The 13,351-nt window shown below is 51.0% G+C and overlaps 1 protein-coding gene across 2 annotated transcripts in view; it reads left to right on the top strand.

Moving 5' to 3' along the window:
• The window catches only part of abr (ABR activator of RhoGEF and GTPase), a 49,143-nt gene that overhangs the window by 2,330 nt on the left and 33,462 nt on the right, over positions 1–13,351 (top strand). The window contains exons 1-2 of one of the 2 annotated variants that reach the window (XM_028982763.1): positions 5,737–6,212; positions 11,946–12,124. In XM_028982763.1, the coding sequence (XP_028838596.1) occupies positions 6,152–6,212; positions 11,946–12,124 (240 nt within the window). In that variant the 5' untranslated portion in view covers positions 5,737–6,151. Of the gene's footprint in view, positions 1–5,736; positions 6,213–11,945; positions 12,125–13,351 lie in introns of those variants that run through there. The other variant, XM_028982762.1, reaches the window with a different exon arrangement.

Genomic DNA, 13,351 nt, shown 5'->3' with positions numbered 1-13,351 from the left:
CACTGAGATATAAAGAACGTTCCGACTGCTGTTGTAACACCCCTCCACACCTGTAACGCCCCGCTCTGGGGTCTTTTTTCGCATCTAGTTCTCTTCCACGGTGTGTTGAAGTGCCAGGTCACGTCTCCAGAGAGGATTTCTTGTAGTTGCTTTATAAGGTTCTGCAGTCGCACAACCGTGAACGTGTTCTCCACCATTGTTGTATGTATGACGTGTTCGGGGTTTAAGGTCAGGTTGTCCGGGTGTTTTGTCTGGTGCTGGGTATCGGGAGTCCGGGTGTTCTGTGTTGGCGGGTGCCGGGTATCGGGAGTCCGGGTGTTCTGTGTTGTCGAGTGCCGGGTATCGGGAGTCCGGGTGTTTTGTGTTGTCGAGTGCCGGGTATCGGGAGTCCAGGTGCTTTGTGTTGTCGAGTGCCGGGTATCGGGAGTCCGGGTGTTTTGTGTTGTCGAGTGCCGGGTATCGGGAGTCCGGGTGTTTTGTGTTGTCGAGTGCCGGGTATCGGGAGTCCGGGTGTTTTGTGTTGTCGAGTGCCGGGTATCGGGAGTCCGGGTGTTTTGTGTTGTCGAGTGCCGGGTATCGGGAGTCCGGGTGTTTTGTGTTGTCTGAGTGCGGGTATCGGGAGTCCGGGTGTTGTTTTTGTGTAGTCGAGTGCCGGGTATCGGGAGTCCGGGTGTTTTGTGTTGTCGAGTGCCGGGTATCGGGAGTCCGGGTGTTTTGTGTTGTCGAGTGCCGGGTATCGGGAGTCCGGGTGTTTGTGTTGTCGAGTGCCGGGTATCGGGAGTCCGGTGTTTTGTGTTGGCGGATGCCGGGTATCGGGAGTCCGGGTGTTCTGTGTTGTCGAGTGCCGGGTATCGGGAGTCCGGGTGTTCTGTGTTGGCGGATGCCGGGTATCGGGAGTCCGGGTGTTCTGTGTTGGCGGGTATCGGGAGTCCGGGTGTTCTGTGTTGGCGGGTATCGGGAGTCCGGGTGTTTTGTGTTGTCGAGTGCCGGGTATCGGGAGTCCGGGTGTTCTGTGTTGGCGGGTATCGGGAGTCCGGGTGTTCTGTGTTGGCGGGTATCGGGAGTCCGGGTGTTTTGTGTTGTCGAGTGCCGTGTATCGGGAGTCTGGGTGTTCTGTGTTGGCGGGAATCGGGAGTCCAGGTGTTCTGTGTTGGCGGGAATCGGGAGTCCGGGTGTTCTGTGTTGGCGGGAATCGGGAGTCCGGGTGTTCTGTGTTGGCGGGAATCGGGAGTCCGGGTGTTCTGTGTTGGCGGGAATCGGGAGTCCGGGTGTTCTGTGTTGGCGGGAATCGGGAGTCCGGGTGTTCTGTGTTGGCGGGAATCGGGAGTCCGGGTGTTCTGTGTTGGCGGGAATCGGGAGTCCGGGTGTTCTGTGTTGGCGGGAATCGGGAGTCCGGGTGTTTTGTGTTGTCGAGTGCCGGGTATCGGGAGTCCGGGTGTTCTGTGTTGGCGGATGCCGGGTATCGGGAGTCCGGGTGTTCTGTGTTGGCGGGTATCGGGAGTCCGGGTGTTCTGTGTTGGCGGGTATCGGGAGTCCGGGTGTTTTGTGTTGTCGAGTGCCGGGTATCGGGAGTCCGGGTGTTCTGTGTTGGCGGGTATCGGGAGTCCGGGTGTTCTGTGTTGGCGGGTATCGGGAGTCCGGGTGTTTTGTGTTGTCGAGTGCCGTGTATCGGGAGTCTGGGTGTTCTGTGTTGGCGGGAATCGGGAGTCCAGGTGTTCTGTGTTGGCGGGAATCGGGAGTCCGGGTGTTCTGTGTTGGCGGGAATCGGGAGTCCGGGTGTTCTGTGTTGGCGGGAATCGGGAGTCCGGGTGTTCTGTGTTGGCGGGAATCGGGAGTCCGGGTGTTCTGTGTTGGCGGGAATCGGGAGTCCGGGTGTTCTGTGTTGGCGGGAATCGGGAGTCCGGGTGTTCTGTGTTGTCGAGTGCCGGGTATCGGGAGTCCGGGTGTTCTGTGTTGTCGAGTGCTGGGTATCGGGTATCGGGAGTTTCTTGCATGAATCATCTTTTCCAAAGATCAGGAAACAGGAGGTCTTTTTTTTTCATTTGAACCTCCCACTTTTTTTGGCTTTAATTAACAAGTTATTTTCCTCTGCAGATATTAAAAAACAGTAAACAGGAAGTGGAGCTCCTGGTTAAACTTGAGACTCAGAGGAGCACCAGTGGCCAGATCTGAATTCAGTACGTTGCTGTAAAATGTTCAGGTCTCCATCTTTGTCTGTGCTCATCACTTTAACTTCCCTGTCTGAGTGCGTGAAAACGGAACATGGGGGTCATGCCGCTGGTGTATTAATATTCGCTCTTCGCTTTGCGCTTCCTGTGTTGCGGGCGCAGCTGCGGTGTAACTTTAGAAACTGAGACGTTCCGTGCGCCCCTCCGGTTCTCAAACCCACTTCTGCTGCGAGCGAGGGAACGTTCTGCAGCATGTATGCAACGTCCTGCTCTTTACCGCGATGGTTGTGTCGTGTACGTTGCTACCGTACGAGTTTCACTACGCACGTCTGTAGTCTCTCAGAGAAGCAAAAAAGGGTCATTATTGATTCCACTTGCTTTTGTGATGTTGTGAAACCCGGGAGGATTTGTAGCTGAAGGTACAGGGATGGTAGTAGCCTAGTGGGTAACACACTTGCCTATGAACCAGAAGACTACAGAGTCACAGGTTCAAACCCCACTTACTACCATTGTGTCCCTGAGCAAGACACTTAACCCTAAGTTGCTCCAGGGGGGGACTGTCCCTGTAACTACTGATTGTAAGTCGCTCTGGATAAGAACGTCTGGTAAATGCCGTAAATGTAAATGTAAGGTAAAAAGACGTGGTGTGGTGGCCTAGCGGTCAAGGAAGCGGCCCCGTAAACAGAAGGTTGCCGGTTCGAATCCCGATCGAACCGCATGCTGTGCTGTGTTTCACGATTGCAGCCATTTTACTGTCACCTTGAAAACCGCATTTGTTTGTTAGTTGCTGCACTCAGTGTCATTCTGATGGGTTGTCTTCTGAGGTGGTCTTCTCAACCGCACGCACTGTGTGTGAGAGACGGTGTTAGACAGAGCCGGCTTTGTCTCATCGCATCCGGTTTTCTTTTTTTTTTTTAAAAGCTCCTCCACACGAGGGGAACGTTGGTTTGTGTTTCAGCTCTTCCAGAGTGTAGTGGTGGGGCGACATCTGAAATTCAGTCAGTTTATCATGACTCGTTCCACACGTGATGTAGGCAATATCATAACCATCAAGGAGAAATCTGCGGAGATCAGTACAAAGCCCATGTGGTACCGAGACATTGGAGATGGAGGCGGACAACTTGTGTTTAAATTCATTATATTGGTGTCGTTTTTTGCAATAAATGGATCCAAGCAGCGTTGCTGCAGAGGGGAGTCGCGCTCACATGTAGAAGCGGCTCAGAACACGGCTCAGAACACGGCTCACCACCCTGGTGGATGTTTGTCAGATCAGATCACGTTGAACCTCTGATGAGAAACATCCACCGATTCAGAATTCTGTAAATCGATAAATATTTAAAAAGTAAAACTATCCACCCTCTTACTGTTTTATTGGTTATTTTTGTAGTAAAATGAAGTAAAATAAGTAGAAATTAAGTATTGCTTTAGTGACTTGTGTTAGTTCTGCCTATGTTGTCACTAGATGGCGCTAGACAACAGATCAGCTCGAGCAGCCTGTAATGTATGCTCAGCTCGTGTGTGTGTGTGTGTGTGTGTGTGTGTGTGTGTGTTTTGATGAATGGACCTGATTTCTTGCCAGTTGAGTGATGCGCCTGAGGTGACGCTTTGATGTATATTTTGAAAATGCAATTTGTGTTGTGGACACACAGAAAAATCGATGTGCTTGGTCTGTTCATATAATACACACACACACACACACACACATGGTGGTACATGTGGGGGTTTGTAGTGTGGACTGTCCTCATGGTCCTGATGTAGACGCACGAGAAGAGGATGAACAGACTGTGTGTGTGTGTGTGTGTGTGTGTGTGTTGCTCTTTCTGCTCTCTTGGTCATGCAATCATTGGTCTGGAAATACTTACTGAGTCTGAGACGTTTCAGCTTCAGACTTTACGTTCTGTGTGTGTGTGTGTGTGTGTGTGTGTGTGTAGTTGGTTGGAGGGTTGACACACACACACACACACACACACACACACACACTTTAAACACCCCGCCAGCTCCCTCCTGAGGGAATCACTTTGACAAAGAGATCCAGGGGCAAATGGACTGGTAGTGTGTGTGTGTGTGTGTGTGTGCGTGTGTGTCAGAATGGGGGTGGTATCTGGGCAGAAAAGGCTCCTCAGAGGCAGAGATTGCTTCTTGAATTTGCTACTTAAATCATCTTTGAAACACACACACACACGCAGGTGAGGCAGTTGTGTGTGTGTGTGTGTATGTGTGGGTTCTCCCTTATCTGTACTAGGTGTTGAAATTAATCGTATAATCGCTGTGTGGACGATTCTGCATAATTGATTACGGTCATAATGACGTTGCTTTGTGTTGGTTAAAAAGTCGAGCTGATAGCAACTGGCGGCCTGATCGGAGTTTCACGCGACGTCATTTAGTGCAACCAATAGAATCAAAGCGGGCGAATGTTCATTCTGTCACTTCGAAACGCTGCGCTGATAATCGTAATGGAATCGTAAGACCACTGAAGGTTCACACCGCTAATCTGTACCCACGCAGGTGCTTCTTGAACACACAGGTTAACCAGAACCACAGCAGCATGCGCACAAACGCACACCAACACGCACAAGCACTCACACACACTCACAAACATGCACCTTGGCAAAATTATATCTATTTTTAAATAAGATAAGGTAAGATAAGATCAACCATTATTAGTCCCACAAGAGGGAAATTGCAATTGTCACGACTGAAAGTGGATAGAAGCAGAAGGTAATAGCAGGACAAAAAAGTAGATAAATATGTATCTGTATATATCTACAAATTTACAATTTAACAAAATGTACCAACGTGTGTCTGTGTGTGCAAGGTTGCTTTGGAGTGATCGTTTGTGTGTGTGTGTGTGTGTGTGCGCGCACTCCTGTCTCATTCCAGCTGCTCTTTTGTGGGGAGACAAAGAGGGGTGTGTGTGTGTGTGTGTGTGTGTGTGTGAAGGGCGCTGAGAGGATCCTCCCTGAGCTTTGTGTCCTAATTGGGGAGACCCCCCCGAGTGAGAGTGTGTGTGTGTGTGTGTGTGTGTGTGTTTCTTCTCTCCCTCTGATCTGCTCTGATGTTTTGAGGCTGCTGTTGCCACGGGAACCAGGACATCCCACCCCAAACTCCACCCCCACCTCTGAACTCCACCCCCTTCACTTTTGTCTGTAGGGAATCATGCCCCTCCTTTCAAAGACACTGGTTATTTTACTCCCCACACACACACACACACACACACACACACGGTCATCTTGCGCTCAGAGTAGAGCAGCTTCAGCACCGACAATCCATCAGCAGATGGGCTGAGAGGAAACGATGTCCACCTCTCTAGAGACACACACGTAAAATACGTCCATTCACCCACACTGTCAAATATTCCATATTGATATAGAAACCTCTGGCAAGCATCTGCTTTCTAATAAAGATTTTTCCGGATCATTTTCCAGTTCATTGTGCAGTAGAATATATTATACAACATGAAGATCGGCAGTCGGAGACCATGTCTGGTGTCGTTATGGAATCCCATATAATCAGTTTAATAAAGCCGCGAGTTCTACTGAACAGAGAGAGAGAGAGACGGGGGGAGGAGGAGGAGGAGGAGGAGGAGGGACAGAGGGACGACGAGGAAGACGGAACCATGAGGACTGAAGCATCCTCTGCCTGCATCTCCTCTCTGTTCTTCGCTGGAACCTTCTCCTCTTCTTGAAGGGATTTCCGCTGCCCTCCTCCTCCACGTCTCCACAGACGGATCTTCTCTTCCATAGCAACCGTTGGCAGCGTGAGAGCAGCTCCTGTTGGTCTTCTCCTGGCTGTGTGTGTGTGTGTGTGAGGAACCGTTTGGAACACACAGTTCCCTCGCCGCCTCATCAGCTGTTCCTTCGCTGCTTTCTCCTCCGTCCCCGAGAAGATGCCGCCTCTCCACCCGTGAACAGCAGCGGCGGCGGCGGCTGCGAGGGACGTTGGGAAGGACGGAATCCCAGGAAATAAGCGGGGCGGGGGCGGCGATGGAGCCCGTCAGCACCCGGGGGCTGCCGAGACTCAGCTGGATAGACACTCTGTACAGCAGTACGTATGGCTGGCTGCGTGTGCGGCGCTCTTCACGTTTACTCCTGCTGTGTGTGTGTGTGTGTGTGTGTGTGTGTGTGTGTCAGCCATCACTTGTTTACACCAGCTACGTGTCTCGCCTCGGATCCACAAGTCCCTTCCTGAGCAGGACACTTTGGGCGTGTGGTAAATACTGTGTGTGTGTGTGCGTGCTGCAGGTATTCAGATTTGGGGTTTTAAGCGCCGCAGATGGAGCGGTTAAAGCTCCTCCCCCTCAACGCTGCTCGCCGTGGCGTTTTGGAGGGATTACTGTTTTACTCTTACATAACGGCCTGTGTGTGTGTGTGTGTGTGTGTGTGTGTGTTTACTTGTTTACTACGTTAAAACCCGTTCAGTGTTAATCTGCCGAGGGGGATTATGGGACAGAAAATGACGTCTGCAGGACTCCCCGTCTCGGGGTGAACGTTCGGGAATTATGTAATTCTGTCAAATTCGTATTGTAGTTTTGTGTCGTCGGGTGTCATACGTTTATAAACCGCCCCTGAACATGTCTGTTTCATATCCAGTCCCTGTCGTGCTGGCCAGTCTGCATTATCAGCTGTGAGAAATGACCAGAAACATATTGTGATCCATCTTTATGATTTGATTGACCCCTGACCCCGGCTCTCTCCCATAATTCCCCTGTTGTGCATGATGGAACTTTGTAGCAGCCAGAAACCGGCACGGTTTGTGGGGCAACGCTGTGGTGCGGCTGGTGGCGCCATGGCCGTCGGTGTCCTTCCACAGTCACATGGCATGTCCACTGGCCATCTAGAACTCGGCCCATAGCGGCGGCGAGGAAGCAGGAGTCGGAGCGCCCCTCAGCTCGGTTCCTCGTCGCCGTGGTTCTAGTGCATTGAGAGGTGAGAGCAGCGGCTGACAGAAAACGGAGCCCCGCCCCCTCCGGCCTGGTCGCCATGTTCCCTCGCGGGTGGTGCAGATGGTGCAGGAACGGTCTGGATCCCTTCACTCGGGAGAAAAGTTTTCGTCCTCCGGTCACATTTACAGGGAATTGATTCGCTTGCGTCATGGTTGCCAGATTGACTTGGATTTGAGTTTCGTTTTGTGGTCCGTTTCAGGTCCTCCTGGTCTGAATCAGAAAGAAAACAGTAGTGACGGGGACAGTCCCCCCCGGAGACCCTCAGGGACACGTTGGTAGTAAGTGGGGGTTGATCCCTTGTCTCCCACGAATCTGACCCCTCCCTGACCTGTCATTTTCTCTGTGTGGTGACACCGGGGCAGTGGTGGCCTAGTGGTTAAGGAAGCGGCCCCGTAATCAGAAGGTTGCTGGTTCGAATCCCGATCTGCCAAGTTACCACTGAGGTGCCACTGAACAAAGCACCGTCCCCACACACTGCTCCCCGGGCGCCTGTCATGGCTGCCCACTGCTCACTCAGGGTGATGGGTTAAATGCAGAGGACAAATTTCACTGTGTGCACTGTGTGCTGTGCTGCTGTGTATCACATGTGACAATCACTTCACTTTCACCAAACTGATCCACAGATCTGCTGCGTCAGCATCTCCGTTATTCCTGCAGATGATGAACTGGAGAGTTGTTAACCCCACGGTGGGACGTGTCTTCTCACGTGGTGGATGAAGGTCTGAGATGGTTAGAAATGACGTTACCATTACTGCACTCTCAGCGCGGCTTCTGTGACGTGTGGACAGAACAGAGTTTATAGCGTCTACCTGCTGCAGACACCGGAGAAGCTGAGATGAAATGAGAGCAGCTTGTTGCCCCGTGAAGATGTGCTGGAGAAGGAAGTGGGAGTGGAGGTGGAGATATTCTTCCAAAGAGCCCAGCGTTGTGTAAGAGCAGAGCTTCCGTCCTTCGTGCTCAAATTAAAACGTTCTCCACGAGTTCTTCTCGTACTCAGTTATGTAAGATCTGAACGTCATTATTTCAGAAGCGGAGGAGATGAGGGATGAAAGGAAGGGTGTGTGAGGCGACTGTTTAGCTGGCTGTTGCATTGTGGGACATGTACTTCTTTAGTCTTCTGTAGTTCTGGGGGTTTTGTGGGGTCCCAGTGAAGGGTGTGTGATGGTGTTTTATATGGGTTGGTTATTTTTGTGAAGTTTGAGCTCCACCCAGTGTTGTAGGAACGTTTGAACTTCTGATTGGACAGGCTGGTCGGGTGATGAAGATGTACCTGAAGGTGACGATCCAGCCGTTCTTTATTACAGGCTCCACATTTCTGTGTGTGTGTGTGTGTGTCAGCTCACTTGTCTCCGCCTGTCAGCATCACGTCTCTGCTCTTGGCTGTGAACTCCAGTCACTGGTTGGTAGGAGACGAATGAGTCTCCATGCAGCAGAGCTGACCAATCAGAACAGAGCACATTGCAGCAGACCACGCCCGTACACACGTATTGCACAAACGCTCAGACATGCACATTATACATGCATGTGTGCACTTACACACACAATAATGGGGGAGGGAGGATGGTGTCTGTAGTTAGGGCGTGGCCCAGGCGGCTGGTCTGGAGCCCCACGGGACTCAGCGAGGGAACACCGGGCCGGTAGAACCCGGTTCTAAACGAGGCTGCAGCGTCACCTTCTTCCTTAAAGAGGAAGAACGACCTCAGCTCTGAGGCACATCACCAGAAACGCGTTCTAGAAGGGTTCTCCTAGTCTGCTAAACAGCATTCAAACACGCAATTACTGAAAGTGACGGGAAATTGCCATTGTGATGCAGCACAGCACGCGGCGACACAACCAGAAGTGTCGCCTGCGTTTAACCCGGCGCCACCGTTAGTGAGCAGTGGGCCGCTCGTCCCTCCATCGCCGCCCCGGCTGTCCTCCCACCCCCCTGAGATTTATTGTGACGTGTCCATGCTGACTCGACATTTTTACACGGTGACTTATGTAAGGCGGAGCCGTTCTCCTCTCGTAAAGGCCCGCCCTCCTGCTGACCGATAAATCCCGACTTTTTGGAAGCTGTAAGAACGTTTGGTTCTAAGCTCCAGACTCGGCGCTGTGGACCCTGCAGACATCATAAACAGGGCCCTCAGCATCGGAATGGTTTATTAATCCTCAGTTCCTGTTATTCATAGTGCAGGTTCTGATCTGTTTGGGGGTGAGTTTTTGACCGTCTCGTCTCAATATAGGCGGATATGAAGCCCATTCGCTCCCAGTCAGCTCCACGCTGGTCAGGTTATTAAAAGTTCTCCTCAGCAGTGAAACGTGCGCTGGAGGTGTGATGCAGCTGGTGGGCGGGGCTCTTGCGTCCGTTTAAAAGGTGTTGCTGCGTGTGGGTTGTGACCTTTAAGACGCTGCGTGGTCATTGGGTCTACTGGTTGTCGTGGTGACAGGGCCTCCTGCTTCCTCACATCTTTAATGGAGAGTAGATGAAACGGGGAGGGAGGGTAACCATGGCGATGCAGGACGAGCCAGTCGAGTTCTGATGATCCCAACTTCAGCGCGGATCTGATTGTTGGGAGATTTAGTGTGCGTGTGTGTGTTTTCTTTACAGCGTTGCCGCGGAAACATCTTCCAACTAAACACACCACTTTTAATGTGTGTGTTGCCAAATTTTCGCTGTCTCTTGCAACCGCAACATCAGGGATTTTATGTAGATTCCAGAGATGGAGGGTGACGCTAAGGTGAAAGCTACAGTGTGTTTCAGGCTATAAATAAGCCAACCTGAGATTCATATAAAGTCCGGGCAGAAGCTGAAGTTCTGTTTTGAGGTGACATCTGGTGACACTCGCTCAGATAGTCACCAGCAACTGCAAGAACTGTGAAGAACGTGGCGCCAAGATCTGCACGTCCTCAGACCTAGTAGACATTCTGGAAGTGTGTGTGTGTGTGTGTGTGTGTGTGTGTGTGTGTGATATATATATTTTTTTATTTAATTTGGTGGAGGATGCGGTGTTGACATCTCCACGCTGAACGTGACACCATCTGATTCTTTCTGTTCACAATAAATAAACCTGAACGCTGAACACACTTGTCACACTAGCTGCTTGTTCTAGTTTGTTACGGGGTCTCGTCCGCACTGTACAAATTTGTATGGATTTGAATAAAAGGTTTCTGTGGTGAAACTCCGGCCGCTAGACGTGTTTTGTGTCCAGTCTCTGCTCGATGTTCTCCTGGTCGTGTATCCATGGCGTTCTCTTTTGAGGCTGCATGCACCCTCCGTTCTCTTTTTGATCCACATGGTAAGAGAGAGAGTGTGTGTGTGTGTGTGTGTGTGTGTGTGTGTGTGTTGGCCGACAGACGGTAGGTCCATTCAGCTTTATGATTGTGTCTCGGTGTTGCGGTTATGAGACCCTGGGTGCCGTGCGACAGACTGTAATTTGACAGTAACCCTCGAGGGCTGTGTGTGTGTGTGTGTGTGTGTGTGTGTGTGTGTGTATACATGTGTACATGCAATCTCACTTGTACTCTGGTCATGGTCTGTTGGACAGTGACAGATTTTCTTTTTTAATTAAGACTGAAGCAGCTGCTGTACGTTGGAGGATTTCAAAGCCATCGTGTGTGTGTGTGTGTGTGTGTGTGTGTGTGTGTGTGTGTGATGTATATTAGGGGTACAATGATTATTCGACAAAAACAGTCGCTGACTAATCTGAATGTCGATAAGTGTCGCCGGACGGCACCTGGTGTAGACAACACCAACGTTTATTTCTTATAATCACGTACAGTTGGTCTCAATGGGCTTTAACAGGTCCTACAGTCAACTCCATTAAAAAAACAGCGGCAGAAGGTGTCAGAGTACAACAGGTACAGAAATGCGTGTTTATAGTGGTATATTTGTGTAATAAGCTGAATTTAACACCCCCCTATGCCTGACTAGGGGACTGCGTAATAAAGGGGACTTTATATAATCGTCACCGTGTCTGGGACTTTAACAGAGCGAACAGATGTGTTTCAGACGGCGGCATCTACACACCACTCTAAAATAATCATGCGTATAATGAGAGTATATAAAAGTAGATTTTACGCAACACGAAGGCTTCGTTTTAAAGAACTATTGTCACTACCTGCACATAATGTCCAAACTGACTGGGGAGAAGCCAGCGAATGAGCCACGTTTTCTTTATCAAGCACATATCTCGCAGCTCATCGTTTTTAAAATGGCGGAGAACGAAAAGAAAGTGACGTGACTGTCGTTGTGCAGCACAGCATACGGTGAAACGTGTCCTCTGCATTTAACCATCACCCTTGGTGAGCAGTGGAGAGCACTGAACAGGCGCCCGGGGAGCAGCGTGTGGGGACGGGACCTTCACCAAGGGGACCTCTTGGGCGGGGTCACGTGTAAGAGATATATAAAAAAAAAAATGCTGAATTGTCCAATTTTAAAATATTTTCATCACAACACCAGTGGATGTGTGTGTGTGTGTGTGTGTGTGTGTGTGTGTGTGTGTGTGTGTGTGTGTGTGTGTGGAATGACAAACATCCAAATGGACATCAGGGATAAATGGCTGAACGTTTACGGTCAGAGCGGAAGCGTTGGGCCATTAGAGCGGAGCGACCAGTTTACCCCAGCGACCACAGAGATCCGACTGAAGACTCTTCTCTCTCACACACACACACACACACACACACACACACATACACACACACACACACACACAGCTGTACTCCTCCTGTCCTCTCTGTACTCTGCCTGTGTGATAAATGTGTGACTAAATGTTTAGAGATACAGTAAAGGGACCCAGAATAAGTGTGTGTGTGTGTGTTACCGTATTGTCATGGCTCTGCTTGTCCCCCTGCAGATTTCAACTACAACACCGACGGCTACGATGGAGACGCCGCTGAAGACAGGAAGTCCCAGGACGGCTCCGAGACGATGCCCTTCATCGACGAGTCGCCCACCATGTCGCCCCACCTGTGCGCCCGCGGGCCGGACAGCGACGCCGCGTCCCCCACGCCGCCGGAGGGGCTCCTGGCGGGGGTAAGGTCTCGCCCATGTACCTCTGTTCCACCTTGTTTGGACACAGAGACCGACGCACTCGCACAATTTCCCCTCGTCATGACATCCTGTATTTGCTGAGCTGTTTGAAGCGAGTGGCTGTGTTGGTGGAGCAGGTGCAGCGTGAGGCTCCAGCGCCACCTGCTGGAGGAACCGGGGAGGTGCGGGACCTTCAGTTCATAGCCTGTCTCACTCGGGCAGGGACTCCTGATTGGAATCTTGCTTTTAATCGTTTCTGTGGTTTGCACAGTGAAGGCTTCTGTTCTGCTTGTTCCTCTTTCTGGGGGCTGTTTTTTATGCTTATTTATGCTGTAGAAACGGGGAACTATTTATTCATCTCGAGCCCCCTGGCATGCTGGTAGGGTACCAGGGTGGTAGGAGCCTAGCGGGTAACACACTCGCCTATGAACCAGAACCAGAAGACCCAGGTTCAAACCCCACTTACTACCATCGCGTCCCAGAGCAGTACACTTATCCCTGAGTGTCTCAGGGGGGGGACTGTCCCTGTAACTACTGACTGTAAGTTGCTCTGGATAAGGACATCTGGTCACACCCGAGAAACAACCTGCAAACAACAGACCAAAGCCTTACATCCCAAAGAAAGACGTGGCGAAGGGAGAATCTTTACTGACTCGTCGTTGATCTTACAAGAGTTGTTCTGGCTGGAAACGCTCCGTTTTACCCAGTCACCCCCAGTTTTTTCTTTGGTGACCTTTGACTTACATTTACAGCATTTATCAGATTGGTTCGTAAGCGAGTGTGTTACCCACTAGGCTACTACCACCCCACATGGTGGACTTGGTGACCCAGGGTTTGCATTTATCGGGAGTGAATGGACTTCTGGGAAAATTCCGTCCTCTGCTGGCGTTTACAAGGTGACTGCGTCCCCGCAGTGAGTCAGACCAGCTGATGGACAGATTGCTCATTGTCTCAGGCTGGTGGTCAACCGCTCTGATCCCGAGGTCGCGACAGTAGGTCAGAGGTCATGTGTGCCCAATAGTCAGTGCAGAACTTTTTAGGATTATAACCCCAGTTTAGAGACCCTCAGGAAATTTTCTTGCAATCTGACGTTCCCCTTACAAGCACAGCAGTGGTGGCCCAGCGGGTGAGGAAACTGACCCCTGAACCGCCAAGGTGTACCCCTTGATGAAGGTCCCGTCCCCGCACGCTGCTCCCCGGGCGCCTGTCATGGTGACCACTGTCACCAAG

Source organism: Denticeps clupeoides, chromosome 6 (assembly GCF_900700375.1).
Source record: "Denticeps clupeoides chromosome 6, fDenClu1.1, whole genome shotgun sequence".
Classification (NCBI taxonomy): domain Eukaryota; kingdom Metazoa; phylum Chordata; class Actinopteri; order Clupeiformes; family Denticipitidae; genus Denticeps; species Denticeps clupeoides.
Note: the sequence above shows the minus strand (reverse complement) of the source record. Positions and strands in the feature narration are given on the sequence as shown.